Genomic DNA, 19,428 nt, shown 5'->3' with positions numbered 1-19,428 from the left:
CAGTCATACACACATATATACGTACACACACACACATACACACAGTTGACCCTTGAATAATATGGGAGTTAGAGGTGCTGACCTCATTCAGTTGAAAATTCACATATATTTTAAGTCAGTCCTCTGCCTACGCAGATTCATAACTACAGATCAAAAATACTATTTTTGAATCTGTGGCTGCTGAATCCAGGGATGTAAAACCCAGAGATACAAAAGGCCAACCATATATTTACTGAAAAAGAAAAAAATAATCCATGTATAAGCGGACCCACGTGGTGCAAACTTGTGTTGTTTAAGAGTCAACTGTGTGTGTGTGTGTGTGAACTTTAAGGCCTGAATACGACAGTGTAAGCACAGGGTGTCATTGCTTTAAGGACATGGAGCACATTTCTCTCATGCCTGGTGTGGACCAGTCCTCAGCTGCTGTAGAGGTATTAGTGGGAGGAGGGGCACAGGACAGTAAGTTGGGCATCACAGGGACAGCAGGAGGGCCCAGCAGTCACCAAGGCAGGGAGCACACTCTTAGGTGACTGCAAAGATTCCCAAGAGAACTGTGCTCGATAGTCCTGGAGAAACACTCTCATCTAAGTCAGGTATTGGTGAGATGCCAGGTATGATCTGTCCTGGGAAAAATTTCTCCCCATCTGTGGGTCTGTGAACCTAGAAAACAAGTTGTCTGCTTCTAAAATATAGTGGTGTGATCAGCATGTCACAGACATTTCTATTTCAAAAGGGAGAAATTAGAAGAAATAAAGAGGTCTCGGGTACTGAGAAAGTTTAACATGGGTCAAATTCCATTAGGTTTCAACACCTGAGAATAATCCTCTGTTGCTCAAGGCTCTGTCCTCTGAGACTGTACCAGCTGAGCAGGCCTCTATTTCTCTGTCTCCTGCAATCCAAGATGGCAATATTACTGCTGAGATGACATTCCTATAACTCTGGTGAGTCTTTTGTGTATGTCATGGGGACAATGCCATTAGACAAGAGAGCACATCAGAGATCCTTCCTGGATAACTCCATCTCTGTTCCTGGCCTCTGCTGAGGTGGCTGAGAGGGTCTATGAATCACACGCCCAATCTGTTCAGCAAAATGTTTCCCACCAACACTTGCTTAGACTTCTTTTCAGAACACACTTTCTGAATGAGGCTCCTAATACCATATACTTATATATATACGTATATTTTGGATAGGCTAAGACTTTCTCAGATCACTAAGTACTATTCTGTTTAACAGTTCTTTCCTCAATTTATCTCTTTCCTTCTGCATTTTGCTACATTCAGCAAGGAAAAAGCAGGCTGCACCTTCAACATTTTGCTTGGAAATCTCCTCAGCTAAATAACTGAGTTCGTTGCTTGAAATTTCCACTTTCTACACAACCGTAGGACACCTAAAGTCAAATTTTCTGCCACTATATAATAAAGAACAGGTTTCCTCCAGTTTCCAATGACACGTTCCTCAATTCCTCTGAGCACATACTGGAAGTGGCTTTGATGTTCATGCTTCTACCAACGGTCTCTACAAGGCAATCTTCAAAGACCCTCTATCCAAATAAGGTAATAGTCACAGATTTTGGGGACTAGGACATAAAATAACTTTTTTTTTTTTTTTTTTGGAAGGGACACCATTCAATTCAATACATGGTATGTGAAGAATGTAAAGATCCTGACAACTGTTTACCTGGGCCATTTCTTAGGGATGTGGTGCAGCCAGCAGCCTGGAGGGATGAGGTGAAATCCCCACCCCAGTCAAACAGCAGGCTTGCCGCATTCTTGCTATAAAACAGCAGGTTTACCAAGCCCAGTGATCTTCTCCCTTAATGCACCCTACTGTGTATGTCGGCACCTTTTGGACCCCTTCATGTAGCCACCGTGAGACCTCATGGGGAAGCGCAAGGGGAACTGATGTAAACATGCCCATGCTCATGCCGCTTGCTGTGCTGCGAGTAATAAAGTCCATTTTCTCTGACTCCAGAATCTCATGGCATCGGCGAGCATCCATGAAACAGTAACAGGCTAATGTATTGGCTTGCAACAGGGTAAAATCAAATACCAGGCTGACAGAGTGGAGAACAAAAACTCTGCAGTCAGGAAGTTGTGTGCTAAATGACAATGAAAATGGATATTTCCTGAAAATTTGGAGAAGGACAAGGGTGGAATAGGGATTTGAATAAATCTTATTTCAATTTTAAGAAGCAGAGAGACTTCAGCTGATATCTAGGTAATAATTTGCTGTTTTATGATTTGTAGCCACTTTTTTTTTTTTTACAGCATACGCATATATCATTTATTTGACAATTACTCTGTGTTCATATCAAAGAAATATGTGCATCACTTCCGTAGCCAGAAATAAACCTATTAATATACTGTTAAGCCTAAGGGGGTGTTATGGATGAATTGCATCCCTCCCAAGTTCGTACATTGAAACTCTAACTCCTAATGTGACAGTATTTGAAGACAGGACCTTTAAGGAGGTAATTAAGATAAAAAGGGGTCATAAAAGTGGGACCCTAATCTGATAGGACTGATGTCCATAAAATAAGAGAGAGAGCATCAATGTGTGTGTATGCACAGAAGAAAGGCCACATGAGGACTCAGCAAGAAGGCAGTGGTCTATGAGCCAGGAAGGGAGGTCTCTCCAGAAACCAACCTTGATGGCCCCTCAGATCTTGGACTTTTAGTTTCCAGAAATGTGAGAAAATAAATTTCTGTTATTAAAGCTGCCCAGTATGTGGTATTTTCTTAAGACAGTCCCAGCAGATTAAGACAGGGGAAAATCAGATTATACCAGAGAATTTCAATTTACTATTCTGAGTTTCACAGACAATTTTGTCAATACAATCATGCACATATATAAATACAGGAGAGATATATACTAATGACAGTTCTATCATTTAGGGTTCATATTTTGTGTGGAAAAAAATTCAAGTTTTTTGGGAGTGTGTAACAAAGTAACTTCATCAAGCCTTGGAGTACTGTGGGACGGAGTTAGATGATTTTGAGGCCTTTTCACATGTTTTGATCTTGCAGGCTATGAACATCTATGAAAATCTACTGCAATTGCTTCTTAAGTCCACTTATTATAACTTAGTCCTTCCTAACAACTCAATAGATTCTCTTTTTTTTTTTCTAAATAAGGATTTTGGAGGGTGAGTTAGACTCATGGTCTCCCAACGGCTGAGAGAACTAGAACTACTAGGAACACCAGCTCAATTCACTTTCTATTTCTTCCTAAATTCTTTCTATGTGAAAGCAGAAACTCCTCTCTTTCTCTCTCTCTCAGTGGCATTTTTGTGCATTTAGCAAGTCAGTGCCTGTTGAATAACTTGCTCAGTAACAAGATATGCCTTACATACATACCTTCAGGCAATGTGTGGAAACAACAGGCATAACTGAAGTTAGTATTTCTTCTATTATATCTCTATTCACAGATCATTTCTCTATAAACTTTGGGTTGGGGTGGTCTCTGATATCTTAGCCTGCACATACTCTTCTTCTAACTCCCTTGATACTCACCATTTGTATCTCTTATTATGGTGTACTACCTCCAGATGTTACTCAGCTGTTCTCATGTGTAAATTTTGCCCAGATAGCTACACGATCATCCCTCCCCGCCACCTATCTGACCTCGCCTCTTACTCTATCCCTTTAGCTCACTCAGCTGGACTCCTGGCTCTTCCTTAAACACACTCTGACCTCAGGCTTTTTGTAAAAATAGTTATTTTTCCCACAAAGCGTCATGTTCATTCTCACTGCTTTCTTGATTCTGCATCAAAAAACATCAATCTATCAGAGCTAACTTTCCTCACTACCTGGGGTGGCCTGGGATTCCCATTGATTCCTATCTCCTGTTATTCATGCCTTTGTGTGATCTTCTTTTCTTGAGAGCAGGACCTATGACTTTGAACCAATAGAATTGAAGATTCAAAACATAGACTCAAATGTCATAAGATGTCACCTCTGCAATGACATTACATAGTATTGTAAGTTTCATCTTGCTAGCAGAGCTCTCTCTTATCAGCTTTGATGAAGCAAAGAGGCCCACATGGCAAGGAACAGAGGGCAGCCTCTAGCTGAGAGCCAGCAAGGAACCGAGGCCCTCAGTCCAACAGCCTGGGAGAAGATTAATTCTCTCAATAATCAAAATAAGCAGAAGTGGATCCTTCCTCAGTTAAGCATTTGTATGAGACCCCAGCCCCAAGACCTTGACTGCAGCTTTGTGAGAGACCCTAAAGCAGAGGTCCCCAGCAAGGCCATGTCCAAGTTCCTGACCCACAGAAATTGTGAGGTAATAAATGAACATTGTATTAAGTCACTACATGTGTGGTAAGTTGTTATATAGAACTAGATAACATATAACCCCCATGTAAAATAACACTTTCCCCTTTCTCGCCCCCTGCCCACCATCTCTGTCCCCCTAATTGGCTATATTTTTCTTAATAGAGTATCACTACCTCATATGTTTATATATACATATTTATGTATGTATGTATATAAATATACATATATAGACACATAAATAAATAAATAAATAAATAAATATAAATTTGTCTGTCTCCCCCATTAGAATCTGTAGGCGGGGAGATCTAAATTTTGTAGGGATTAAAGCTTCTATAATTTGAGGGAGAGTGGCTCTTTAAAGAAAATACTACAAAATTATAAAGTAAATTTAGATATAAAATTAAATATCCATTTAGAACAAGAAAAGCAATCCTAGCAAGTTATATATTTTTAAAAGCTAAAAAATCTGCCCTCTTCCCCCAAAATAACATACATTTTACTGATTGCCTAACACACTTCTGTTATACCTTTTTCCTACAGATTTTGGCTCTATATCTTTTGTTCATATCTTCATTGTATAACTCTATAAAGTAATATTCTGTAAAAATATTCAATTTTTATTCTGGCATAGTAAATTAATTTTTAATTTTTTATTATTTATAGTTAATTTCCTGTTTTTTTTTCATAACCCCTTGTTTGTAATGTCATGTAAGTGTTTAGAATTCTTTGCTATTATCATACAAGAGCTACAATATTTCAAGGCTCCTCAAGTTTTCTTTTACAGGGATTATTCCAGAAACTCTCTGAACTGATGTTTTTTAACCAATTTGTTGTTGATGCCTTTGTTGAAACATATTATGTTAGGGTACAAAAAAATCAATGATCTTAACTTTTGTGAAGGCCATGTGAACACATGGAAAGGGGCCTGCACAGTGAGGCTTTCTGCAGCTTAAGTGTCACTTGTTTTATGGTAAATCCGCCTTCATCCCTAAGAGTAGGGATTTTGTTTATTTTTTTCACTGCTGTATTTCCTAGTACTTGGAATAGAGACCAGCACTTCATTGTAGATCAATAATAACCAATGGAATTAACAAATAGATTGAAGATTGTTTCACCTTTCCCCCTAACAATAAGTTGTACATATAATGGGAAATTAATAAAGACAGTTTAGTATATAAATTCTCAGAATTCTGGACTTATTCAAAAGAAGATGCTTGAATGCAGACTACTGATAAGATATGTAGATAAATGGATTAAAAGATACATTAATAAATATGTATACATATATGCACATACAAATATGCACACATTTTATTTCTATTTAGAATTTTAGAGAACACTTAACTTTGCTTTTTACCTAGCTAAGGAGAACCCCAAAAAAAGATTGGCTATATTTTGGGGTGATGGAGTGGCAGAAGTATGCCAGTGCTAGAAGTATAAGCTTTTTTTTTTTTTTTAAACTGAAAAATCCACATACTGGGCAAGACCAATAGTATATTATAGTGCCTAAGAACAGATCTGTGACCTTGGGCAAGTTCCTCATCCTATTATCTGTGAAATAGGTACTATATATGTGCCTTCTTCATTGTGATCAGATGATGCATATAAAACGCTCAATTCAATGCCTAGCAATTGATGAGAAATTATATTTTTTTTTTTTTTTTTTACTATTAATATCATCGTGTGTTACTGAAGACAGCATATTTTTTGAGAATTTTTAAAAGGCATGCCAACTTTACCTCTAACATGAAAAACATATCCTGAATAAATTTCCACTTAAGTTTCTGAGAACTGCTACATAATGGATAGGAGGGCGACATATTGCTGCATTTTGCTGAGGCATACTCAATACACACCACAAAAGCCAAGAAAACATTATCAGTCCTTGGACCCTCCAGGAAGCCACACAAGCAGGAAGTGGAGGTTACTCAGACCCTGACTTTGAAACTAAGAAAATAGACTTCAAACTCTAAAGTGTAGCTAATCATTACCCAGAATATGTATGACTTCGGAAAAATAGTCATAGGTTGCATTGGATTGTTTGAACACATACATAGCGACAGGAAGTCATTTTCAATAGCATTGTCTTCATGCTGTAAGTACAGTAATGCAGAAATAATGTAGAAAGTCCTCCCCACTGTTCTCAAAAAAAAGGCAGCTAAACTTAGAAATTGTAGGCCTTTTGGAAATGACCGCACATGTGTACAGACTTAAGCTCTATAATATCTGGCTTATGGCTATAATGCTTAAAAAAAAAAATGTGCAAAAACCAAAAACACAAAGTGACCCTTACAACTGCTTTTGGGATATAGTGGTACAACATTCCCCTTGCATTCATTGAGACAGAAAAATACAGTTTTTTTTTTTTAAGTCTTTGTTTTGAGTGTCAAATTTTACATTCAATAAGGATCTAGGTGTTAAAATTCTCCTCCACAGGTGGTGTTAGAAGAGGAAAGTAGAGTTCCTGGAGGGGCTGCCTTCAATCTTGCAACTCTCACAATGTCTGATACTCTACTGCCATATGATAGGCATGTAACGGTCCCTTAAAAAATGAATGAAGACAAAAATGGATGAATGTCACATTTATAGAGTTTTATAAAAAATAACCACATATGCTTTTAGTCTGTGCAAATTGCTTTTCTATTCATAATCCCATTTGATCTTCCCAATGGCCCAGTAAGGTAGGGAATTGTTTGCTTGTGACTTATTCAAAGTCACCCAGAAAAATGGCATTTAACTTATTCTTCAGAGATGGAGTTCTTTCCATAATTCCATGAACATTAAATATGCTTAATATATGTTTATTTAGTGTAGTGGTTCTCAAGGGAGGACAATTTTGTCCCTCAGGGGGCATTTGGTAATGTCTGGACACAATTTTGTTTGTCACACTGTGAGTGTGTGGGGGTGGCTACTGGCATCTAGTGGGTGGAGGCCAGTGATGCCTCTCAACATCCTATAATGCATAGGACAGCCCCTCCAGCACCTCTCCACCTTCTGTCTCCAGAAATAATGATTTGGCCCCAAATATCAATAATGCCAATCTAGCAACACTGATCTAAGTAATGAACAGCCTTGTAAGCACCATCGAGTTGATTAAGTTACTGAGGTGGTTTAACAACATGTCTGGGAATTACTTGACCATTTTCCCATCAAGAGGCAGAATAAGTCTTCTCTCCCACAGAATCTAGAACTTTGTAATTGTTTTGATGGATAAATAAAGTTGCATGATTTCTGAGTCTAGGTTAGACAAAGGCCATGGAGGAGAGACCACCTTAGGAACCACATGAAAAGATAGAGGCCCCTACCCTCTGACAGTAACCAGAACTGCACAGCCAAGCTATTCTTAAAGTCTTACGTAGGAAACCATTGATAGATAACAAATAATAGTTTTCATTTTAAGCCAAGTTTTAGGGTGATTGGTTACATGGCAATAGCTAACCAGAACAATCTCCAAATTCAGTAACTCAAAGTCACATCCTCTGACAAAGAGAATGTCTTCTCTCTCCCCCTAAAAGGTTCTAACCCATGGAAATATGGAAATTTTAACTAGAAGATTGCTACTCCTCAAGTGAAAATGGACTATAATCAGCCTTAGGGAAACAGGTGACAAAGGGAAGTTTGTCAACAAAATTTTTAGAAGAAATTCTGAAGGGCATCTTGCAATGATGAAAAGCATACTGCACGTTAGAGTCCTGGACTTTTGTCATTTTATAAAAGATGGTTATTATAAAAATGAGGTATTTATGAGATGATCTCGAGGTTTTTTTCTAGGCCCAAATTTTAATACATCCTAATCTACACATTTTTAAAGACAGAGATTTAAAAATTGTAACATAAAAAATATACCCTGATGAATAGAAAGAATGAGAAGTAAAATAAATATTAAGCACCACTTTACATTCTTCAAACTATAAAAAATTTAAAAAGCCACAAAAAGTAAACTAAAATCTAATGTTGGTAAAATTAGTAAATTCACACATTACTGAGGACTATACTGTTGAATATACAACAAGAGCTAAAAAATACACACAATCTTTGACCAAGTAATGTGTCTTGTGGAAATTGTCCAAAAGGAAAAAAAAAGAAAAAATTTCTTGTACAATGATATTTATAGCCAGCTTATTTACAGAAGAGAGAAAAAAACACAGGAAACAACCTAAATACCCAACAATGGGATAATAGTTAACCATGACATGGCAGGATGCGTTAATGTAAAGTTATAAATATGAAGCCATATGGAAAAGTATATACAAAAGATTTCAAGTGAAAACAAATAAACAACTTACTTTTATATAAATGGCAAGTATATCTATGAAAAAATTACATTTACATTTATAAATATCAAAAGAAATATAAATATTTTTTCTAAGATGAATATTTAGTATGTGTCATTTTCTATTCAAATATTCAAATATTCTTCTTTATAAAGAATAGCTTCTATAAACTGAAATTATTAATCAAGTTTAGTATTTAAATGAACATATTTACCTCACAGTTACCAGAATTCTAGTTTTATTTTTATTTTAACTTTTTTTTTTACCAATCATTTTCTGAGCACTTACTCTATGCTAGGTCATGAGACTATAACGATAATTAAGATGGAAGGTGATCTCAGAGAATTTCATCGAGAGTCAAGTTAAAGATAAACCGTGAGAACAGAAAAGGATTCAGAATATGAAAAGGGGAAAAAAGATGTCTGCACTGTCCTAATACTTCTGTTCATCTTGTTACTTGTCAAAACAGCCATTCGAGTTAGACATTTCAAGACAAAAGAGAAACATTTCAAAAGCAAACAAACTTTGTCAGAGAAGTGAAAAAATTATCAAGTAAAGGAATATTTTAGCAAATTCAGATAAGCCTGCAAATATAGGGGTTTTTGCATATACTAATTGGAAAGAAGTAGGAAGTTCTCAGCTTGGCATTCATTCAGAAAATGTGCCTTTAATCTGTGTTATAGTAGCTGTCATACATGTCTTATGCATTCATCATTCACTCAACAAAATTCAACTTGGCACAGTGAAGAAGACATGAGCACTGTCTTTTTAGAGTTTGCAATCTGTAGGAGTTACAGCCAAGTAAACAAATGATTGAAATAGGTGACAACTGTTATGAAAGTGTCATGTGAGGAGGACACCCAGACTGGATTAGGGGTTTGGAAGGCTTGAGCCTCAAAGAAATTGAGATCTAAATGATGTGCAGAATTGGGGTTGGGGACTAAATTACATTTCAGAGAGAATGTGGACAAAGGTAAGAGACCATGGGACTGTACTCTTAAAAAGGTCTAATCATATCTCACTTGAGCCATAAGAAAAAATTATAAAATGATCCTGATATACGAAGTCTGATTATTTGGGGTAAAAATTAAATATTGTAGTAATAAAGGGATTTCTTGATTACCATGTGCTGTGGTCTGAATGTTTGTGTCCCTGTCCACGCCCCCAAACTCAAATGCTGAAATCCTAACCCCCAAAGATGACGGTTTTAGGAGTAGGGCATTGGGAAGTGCTTAGCCTTCACACTCATGATGGGATTAGTGTCCTATAAAAGAGGCTCCAGAGAGAACCCCTAGCCCCTTCTGCTATATGGGGACTTAGCAAAAAGATGCCACTGGCTATGAACCAGGAAGAGAGCTCTCACCAGAAGGTGACCACACTGGCGCCTAGATCTCGGACTTCCCAGCCTCTAGAATCGTGAGAGATAAATTTCACTTGTCACCCGGTCTGTGGTAATTTGTTAGAGCAACTAGAATGGACTAAAACACTACGACATTTACATAAATTATTTATTTAATCATATTTCTATCTTGCGTTAAGACTTTTTAAATTACATTTATTACATTTTTACATTGAAAGGAAAATAAAGGTCTCATAAAAGTATCGCAATTTCCAAGGCTAAATTTTTCTTTTTTCTTTTTTTCCCTAGGGAACGTTAATAAGTACACAGAAAACTAAGGCAATTATTCTGAAATATTTATTTTATGCACTAGCATTCAGAATATGGTTTTGAAAAGGTTATATAGTCCAGAAGGTTTAGTGTTCATACTCTTACAAGTATCTAAGTAGCTATTTGGTTAAAGGACCTGGGGTAACTGGTAAACGATTTGGAATAGAGTTATCTGACCGAACGGACCAGAAGCCAGCTTGTATTCAGTCTGCATTTCTACATGGTATCCATGGAAATGAGATCAGACCTGCATAAAGACAGACAAAGGCCACCTCCAAATGAATGACAACTGCCAATGTTCATGGCATCCACGGCGCAATAGCTACGCTCGCGCTTTTCAAAAACACAATGAAATAATCTCTTACACTGACAATACAGTGTCTATCACTCTTTTACTTCCACTGCTCTGTTTAAACATTAACCTCATTTTTATACAGAAAGCCTTTCAGTGATCAGGAGTTGTGTACAGCTTCTGCAGTAAAAACTGTCTCTAGTCATTTTAAGAAAGAATTGCAGTTATCTTTTCAGAGCGTAGAGTAATAATGTAGGAATCTTCACTGACAAAACTGCACAGGTTTACGAACTGTTTGGGGAACAGAACAGACAACTCTCTCAAAAGAAGGAAAATATATTTGAAAATTATTAACGGTCTCAATATTCTATAGACCTGAAAATATTAGCAAAATATGCAGTTTGACTTTATACTGGTTAGCATATGTAATTTATGTGTACACGAGTTAGCAGACATAGATGGGATAAAACACAAATATAAGCACTTTCGACTAATTATAACTTTAACAAAATTAAGAATAGACATTAATTTCTTTTATAATTTATATAACTAAATGAAAACGTTTTAAAAAGCTTTGAAAACCATTGAGTTACACAGAATAAAAGGCATTAATATTTTACTAGTAGAATCTTTCAAAACCAACACTAATTCTGTGCTGCATGGGACTATGATTTCTCAAAATTTCATTTTGAGGATCTTTATTATATTGGATAGAAATAAAGAGTTAAAAGTTTAGCTGGAGAAACATAAATAGCTCTAGAAGAACTTTATTTTTTAGGAAATCTAACTAAAGCCCTGACATTAACTCTACTACCTGAATTAGAATATTTTTATATATTACACACCCTAAAAACAGCACTAAGCTTATTAACAACAACTACTTTAGTGTGGTAGGTGTGTTCTGAAGCAAACCTGTGTACGACCGCCCCCTCGTCAATCAAGCAGCCGCACTGGAGGGTGGGAGGTACCCGTTTCCACAGGCCCGCCGTCTTTCCCTCCTTGCTTGCCGTGATCAGCTTTACCCCTCTCTCCTCAGTGAATATCCTCTCCACTTCATATCCCAGAGCCTACGTCGCCTTCTCCTGATCACCTGTGCCTTCTCCTCTGTGGGCAGAGCTGCTGCTGCTGCGGCCGTCCACGTTTCCCCCTGCCCTTTGTGATAGCGCCCTTTCCACAGACACCAGCGCTCCCCTTCTTCCTTTGGTTAGTTTCTCTTGTGTTATGGACCCTGCCACATACAGATGCCTCAATGGAATTTTTCACAAATTATAAGTGTATCATGCAGTACCATAAGCAATAGAAGTGAAAAAAAACAAAAACAAAAACCCTCATTATAATAATCTTTATGCAAGTCTTTCCCATGTTTGTTTAAGGCAGTTGCTCCCATATTGTCCCTCTGGCCGCTCCTCTTTTTTACTGCCAAACTTGATGACACCACGTCCATTTCCTGACCTGACTGACATTTACTCCTCAGCCCACTTCGTTCTGGTTCCTATGTTTTTCAGTCCATGGATACTGCCCTTCACAAGGCTGTCAGACTTGCTTAACTTTTGTGAAGAAGTTGAACCAAGTGACCAACTCCTCCTTCTCAAAATACTTCCCACAGTCTTCTTTCTACTACTCTAGATGCTCCTTCTCTCTCCCTGGGCATCTCCTCTTTTTCACCCAGCCCTTAGAGGTACTTCTTTGAGTACCGGCCAAAGGCATCTTCTAATCTCTCTCTGCCGGACTCATCAATACCATGTCTTCAGGTATTCCCTAGATGCTTGTGACTCCTAAATCTCTATCCCCCTCTTGCTCTCTCTCCTGTTGCTAACACCACTATATATAACAATCTGCTAACTAAATCTATATACCTGAATGTCTCAAATTCAATCTGTCATGCTGAACTAATCATCTTTTGCGTTTAACTTGCCTTCCTTCAGCATTCCCTGTTTCAGTGAAAGGCACCCCAGTGGGTTGTCTGCATCAGAAACCTAGGCTTTAGTCGTATCTTCTTCCTCTCTCATTGCCACCGTAATAAATCAATCACCAAATCTTGTCCGTTCTTCCTTAATATCTTTCAAGTCTGTCCCCTGCTATCTTTCCCTTCTGCCACTATCTGAGTGTTTACTACCATCATCTCTCAATTGTCACACTAAAGTAAAACTAAAACTAGAGCCAATCCGACCTTGTCACTTGTCTGCTTAACACCCTCCCAATCCTTCCCATTGTCCTCAAGATGGAATCCAGGCTCCTTACCATGGTTTACAAGGCCCTTCGTCATTGGGTGTCTGCTAACCTCTCGGCCTTCTCTCTCTGTGAATACCCTGAAAAATGTGTTCTGAGCATAATGACCTTCTCCTTTTCTCTTCAGGCATCTAAAATGTCTGACCCAGGAACTAGGAGACTTAGGTCCTATTCCTGGTTGTGTTACTCTCTATATATCTTATACCAGCATATTATCATGTCATCATCCACAGCTATTTAAAAGGGAGAGAACTGGAGATTGTGATCTCCAGTTCTACAATTCAGTAGATCTGAATTGCAACGATTCTTTCCTGCCCCCCTGAAGACTTCTCTGGAGGCCTGACACTTAAATATGTCACTGTGACTTTTCTCCATCTTCTGAACTCAACATTTAGTTCTGTGTCATTCGTTTAGCAATTGCTTATATGAGATCATATGACAACTATTATGTTACAGGAACTTATGTTACATTTCTATGATATAAACATAGCCAATACAACAACATAACAAAAACTACATAATTGAAATTTAAATTATATGGAAGTTTTTTATGACATCAAGAGGTACAATGGCTCTAAATTTCAATAAATCAGAAACACAGAGACATTATGAAGGTCCTGCTTTCTCCCTGTCTTTCCACTAGGCCAGTATGTTGGCTTTATCCTCAAGCTAGCTGACATCATGGTTGCAAGATGATTACAGCTGTTCCAAGCTTCACATGTAGATCTGACAATATGTTTCTTAACCAGTGTCTCTCTTAGGGGTGAACAGTTCTTTCTCCAAAATCCCTGAGCAGATCTCCTCCCACATCTCAGTGGCTAAAGTTGCATTACATGCCCCTGTCTATATGGGACACTAGCGAGAGGTATGGGACCAAGAGGACTAGCTCAGTCCTATAACCCCTCAAAGTCCCCTGGATCTCCAAGTACTACAGAGGATGCGGGTAACCTGGTAAGTAGATTTCTGTCAGAACGGAGGATGAGAGGGTCTAAATCTGGTTAGGCAGCCTCCAGGGGCTGAGACCGTGTCCATCCCTCATGTTTGGTCATGATTTTCAAATAAGATTGCAACCTCTGTGGACCATGTTTCAAGTTTCCTATGGTTCCACATTGGGCCTACCACTTGCCTCACTATAGCCAGATCAACAAAGCACCTGTGGATCATCTGAAGGGGCATCATAGGAATCACTTTCATACAGAGCATCTAGATGTCTCAGGATTTGTGGTATAAAGATTCTTCTTTTTAGAGAGCCATAGTTTTATGTGTTCACTTCCGTGTAATTCATTAGTCACCATAACAACTGAAAGGAAAAAGAAACCAACCAACCAACCACAAAATCCTCTACATCTTTGACTTAATGATCAGAGTGACAGCCATCCACGATTCTTTCTCTCTTATGCAGTGCTGACTCTTTCAGTAATATCTCAAGTTAAGCAGGGCGGATAGTCCAGACTAAAGCTTGTGACTTCAGTGGTAACATTTACGTGATGTCAGGATGATACTTTTGGTCTCAAATATTTTCCCCATTCTTCTTGAAATTCTTTATCTTTTGCTACACTGACTAAATGTGTTTCTTTTGCTGAATGTCTAAAATTCCATCATTAGAAGCTCATCTCTTTACATTAAGAGACCTCTCCCTTTTAATATGCCCAAGGCTATTTGCACATTAAGACAGGAGCAGTCATCACCCACTTTAGATGGAATTCATTCAAACTGACACATTCACTGACTCTTGATGTTGAAATCTACCTGTCTTGGTGGTCATCTCACAATAAGGTGGTATAGGCAACACCAGAATTTTAATTTGTTAGGAAAAAGGAGATGCAGTGCTAATATTTAAGTGGTTACTTCCAAACCTGGCTGTACATCAGAAACATATGAATAATTGTTTTTAAATACTAAATCCTGAGCTCCAATCTGTGAATTTAAATCAAACAGTGGCTGGAGAACCAGTTACTTAAAAGATCAAAGCTTAATTAGGGTTGGGCACTGGTAGTTGGAGAGCCATGGGAGGAGGGGAGTTACTTTATCAGAGGGTGGTCAAAGGCTGTTGAGGAGCTGAAGATAAGGAGAGAGAGGGGAAATGAGAGATTCCCTCCTTTAAAATTGTACATGAGGTTGTCTCTTGTAACACGGGACAATGATGAGTTGCAAAGAGATGAGAGAAAAACCTATCAAGGAGGTGAAGGCTAAGAGAATAGTTTGGAAAATATCCTAACACTAAATGTGGTATGATCAGGTGCAGTCAGAATGCAGAAGGGTATATATAGGTGTATATATATATATGGCTTTGGCGGGGGGAGGTGTATTATGTGTGCATAAGTGGTGTGAGTACCATGTGTAAGAGTGTACAGGAGGGAGGGGTGTAGTAGAGAAAGGGCTGTACATTTAAGCTGCAGCCAGATGGCAAAGGACTTTTTCTGACATGCCAAGAAATTTGGACTTTACCCTACGTGAGATAGGGAGCCACCAAACGTTTGAAGCAAGGAGCTGCTAGATACAGATAAATGTTTAGAAAGATAATATTTGTGACAATGAGGAAAGTAGACTGGAGGGATAGACACAGGAAAAGGAAAACCAGTTTAAAAACTATAGTCATGGAGACACAAAAAAACAAGGGTCCGAACTGGGTGGTAGCACAGATTGCATGAGTTGGGGAGAATGGACAGAACTTGGAGACTGGCTGTGAGGCTGAAAACAAGGAAGATTCCTGGTTTAGTGTTTGCATGAGAATGCTGCCATTCAACAACAGAAGGCAATTTAAGAGAAAATTTTGGAGGACAGTGTTAACTTCAGTTAAGGACATGTTGAGTTTGACGTGCTTATACATCAATAATTCCATCTAAGTGGAAATATTGGTAGCGGATAAAAATAGGGATATGGAAGTCAGTGGAGAAGTCTGGTTGGAGATGCTGACTCGAACTGTAACTAGCAGGGTGAGAACGGGTGGAATGAAAAGGAGGCTCCAGGATGGAATTCTGCAAACACCACCAAGGACTGGGCCAAACACATGGACCTGTGAAGGAGACTAAGAAAGAACAGCTGGAAAGATAAGAGAAAAACAGAGAGAACAGAAGCCAGAGTTGGAGGGTGTTTCAGGAGGAAAGAGCTGCCAAATTACATATTAGAAGGAGGACTTGCTAACTACCAGAGAAATTAGAATAGTCACAGCCTGAGGGGAAGTGAGGGAGAGGATTTGAAAATATTCATTAAAGAGGGTGTGACTCTTGGCCAGGGTACCAGAGGTAGAGAGAGAAGAAACCTAGAACCACCCTTGGCCTGGCAACATTCTAGAGAATGTAAGTGATGGCGGGCATTTAAAAATTATGTTTCTCTTGCCTCTGTAGACCTATTATTTTGTTTATGGATCATCTAGGCCTGTTACGGTCTTTCTTTTCCATCCTCAACCTGCTGATTACCATTTCAGTCATTGTAGGCACTTACACAAAAGAACGATTAATGAAAGGTGATAAATACGGAACTAAACTATGAGACTGCTTTTTCTTAAATACTATAAGGAGGTTTATGGAAAGTAAATTTAAATCTAACTGTTAAAATGAGATTTGAGGATTTTAAGTTTCTTCAGCAGTTGGCATGTATGCTGGAGATGTGTAAACACACACATACATATATATCTTTAACATTTTAATTTTAGGTATGTATTTATATTACACAATTGTATGTGCTTATAATTTATAAACAACTATGTATGTGTGTATAGTAATATGAATCCTCAAAAATCCTATACATGTAGGGTAATGCCATACAAAATTTCAGCTCTCACTGACCTAGAAATTTCAATTATTCATGGTAATCTTGGATATCTGTGGTACCAAAGAATGATGTTGCTTCCCTAGGAACCTCGATTGATATCTCAAATGGCAAAGCTTTATTATGACCATCCTGAATTAAGAGGAAATCTGTTCTTTGAGTATGCCAATAACTGGAGCAGGAGGAAGAAATAAGTATACAAAATATTTTTACATGTGTCATTTTAGATCACCTCTGCTTGCTCACACTGAGTTGTCCTGATGTACTAATGCCAGGTTAAAAATCTTTGTATCTGACTTCATGCCTTAAAGCAACACGTTTCACTAAAGTATTTCTCATTACTGTTTAAAGAACAAGCCTCAACACTTCCAAGATAAGAAAAATGATGTTATGTTTCCATAGCTTCTGTTAATAATGGGCAATTAAAGAGAGATGAAAAGCTTGGAATTAAATGTCTATTAGCACTTGGGAAGGTTGGTATTCCAGGGCCTGGTTTTCAATATGAATCCAACTTTGCCTGAAAGCCCTAGGTTAGGGTTGATGGCCCCTCAAAATACTCTTGGGGGGCCTAGGAGAAAAGCACAAGACACAAGGTTAGACAGAAAATCCAGGAATGCCTACTCTTGATGGCGGCCAAATGGTGGGGCTATTTCTCTGTTCTCTCTGACCTGGAAAAATGCTACAGGGTCATCTGGACTAGGTTTCTTCCACTGTAAAGAATAGTGACTGGTACTAAGTGCCTCAAAACACAGTTTAGGAAATATTTATCTTCTTTGTAAAAACATTTGAAAATCAGAGACCATGTTTTTGTTTTGATGGCTGTGCAAACCACAAAATACAAATGTGACCCCCCCCCCCTTCCCTGCAAGTAAAGTATAATTCTTAAAGTTAGTACACATTAGGCTCTGGAGAACGTCTGGAGAAGGTACTCCAGATGCATAATGGTCGCGCAGCCGCCCTGCACCCCCAGCCTCACTTCTCAACTTAGTGCGAAAGAAGTCAGGCAATCGGCGGGCCGCACGCTCACCGTACTGCAGCTGGTGATGCAGCTCGGTTACTTCTCTTGCTGTGGCTGCCAAGATCCAGAAAGTGGAAAGAACTTTTCCTGGCCAGAGTTTACATTCGTTGAACAGACGACGTTACAATAAGAGGAAGGCAGAAGGGAAGGAAGAATTCCCCCCTCTGCCAAGTATTTAAGAGGCGCTTGGTTTTTCTACACACCCTATGGCAAGAAATATCAGTGCTGCGTCCTGAAGAAATAGAGACCATATTCACATCCGTGGGTTGAAAAGTCAGCAGCATCTGGGGCTCCCAGGCTCCGGTAAAGCCACCGGGCATCACGCTAGGAGGTGCAGGCTGCCGCCCAGAACTGGATTTCCAGGACCCGTAGAACCCCTTGGTTCGGGCCTGGCACGCACCTGTCCAAGCCAGGCTGCAGAACTCCCGACCTCCGGGAGTCCTAATCTCCACTCTTTCTATACATGCGTGTGCGTGCGTGTGTGCATAAAATCAAAGCTCGAACTGAGTTGACTTTGAAGGGTGCTTAACAGACAGGGTGAAATATGCCTTAATGGGGACACCAGGCGGGGGAGAGCGGGGATGGAGAGTCTCTTTGCATCGGTCTCGGGGTACCTGGGAGCCTGGGTCCACGCAGAATCAGAGCGGAGACGCGCGCTACCTGCACCCAGGTCCCGCATAACCCCTCCCTCCTGCCCTCGGAACCCGCGCAGGTCCCCCTAGGAGCCCATGCGGAGCCAACTCCTCGCTTACCTTGACTGAGCACTAACACCAGCCGCAGCGGCGCGCCCCCTCTCTGTCCTGGCCGCATCCTGAGCCTGCCCCGGGGACTGTAGCTGCTCTGGGATTGCACAGGGACCCTAGCACCAGGAGACTCTCCGGAAACTGTCTCGAAGGCTTCTCTCCCCGGCCCGGGTGAGATCCAGGAAAAGTTGCTGGGCAGCTCCCGGAGCGCCAAGGCCCGCCCCGGCCCGCCCCTCCGCCTTGGCAAACTCCACATCTGCCCCGCCCCCGCTCCCCTCCCTGAACCCCGGCCCTGCAGCCTGCGGGCTGCACCTGGGCTCCTCCACACCCCCGGAAACCGCACCCTAACTCCCCTACACGGTCTCAGCCCGGGGATCCCGGAAGCTGCGGGGATGGGGACCGCGCGCCTGGCAGACTTCCTGCCCTGGACGGGACTGGCTGGGCACATCCGACCGGCGAGAGCCGGCCTGTCACCACCCCGCCCTCTGACAGCCTGACGCCCGCCCGCTGGAAACCCCCCGGGTCCGGTTAGAACCCTGGCCCTTCTGCAGCCCTTTGCGGCTCCCGGCTCTCTGCGTGGGTGAAAGGGCAGGGGGACCCGCGAGCCCTAAGCCACAGCTCTTTGGGGCTGCGCGGTGCGTGCCTTTCTCTGCCTTTTCCAAGTGGGCGGAGAAAAGGCCAAAAATAAGCGCAGAATGACCAGGTTAGAAACTAACTCATCAAGAAAGGTCTGCTCACAAGTTATGATTATCTGAGGTGATATTTAAGCCAGACCTGCAAGAGCGCCGTGTGTGTGTGTGTGTGTGTGTGTGTGTGTGTGTGTGTGTGTAGTGCGTGTGTGGTTATAAATCCTCATTTATGCCTCTCCAAGATAATAAAGAGCTGATTTGTTTACTAAGTTTAAGCGATTTACTTCAAGATGCCGAGAGAACCCATATGTGGACTGGTGACTCTCTTTGTATTACACCGTGACCATTTTTCTTCCGTCATTTCAGTCTCATATCTGGAAAGAGAATATTCTATAACCATATCTGAGCTTTTTACTCACCGACCTGAGAAGAGGATATTCACTTTTCTTTAAATTTGATTTTTCCACCCACAAATTCCCGGTACATTGTTGAATTCTTCCAATGATTGCTTTTGTGAAGTAATCAA

At 40.0% G+C, this 19,428-nt stretch overlaps 1 protein-coding gene across 1 annotated transcript in view; it reads right to left on the bottom strand.

The window, feature by feature from the left end:
* The window catches only part of ITGA2 (integrin subunit alpha 2), a 79,495-nt gene extending 60,690 nt beyond the window's left edge, over window positions 1–18,805 (bottom strand). The window contains exon 1 of the mRNA XM_039869918.1: window positions 18,283–18,805. Within this exon, the coding sequence (XP_039725852.1) occupies window positions 18,283–18,721 (439 nt within the window). The 5' untranslated portion in view covers window positions 18,722–18,805. The remainder of the gene's footprint in view (window positions 1–18,282) is intronic.
* Between the last annotated feature and the right edge of the window lie 623 nt (window positions 18,806–19,428).

Source organism: Pteropus medius, unplaced genomic scaffold (genome assembly GCF_902729225.1).
Source record: "Pteropus medius unplaced genomic scaffold, Ma_sr-lr_union100, whole genome shotgun sequence".
NCBI lineage: Eukaryota > Metazoa > Chordata > Mammalia > Chiroptera > Pteropodidae > Pteropus > Pteropus medius.
Note: the sequence above shows the minus strand (reverse complement) of the source record. Positions and strands in the feature narration are given on the sequence as shown.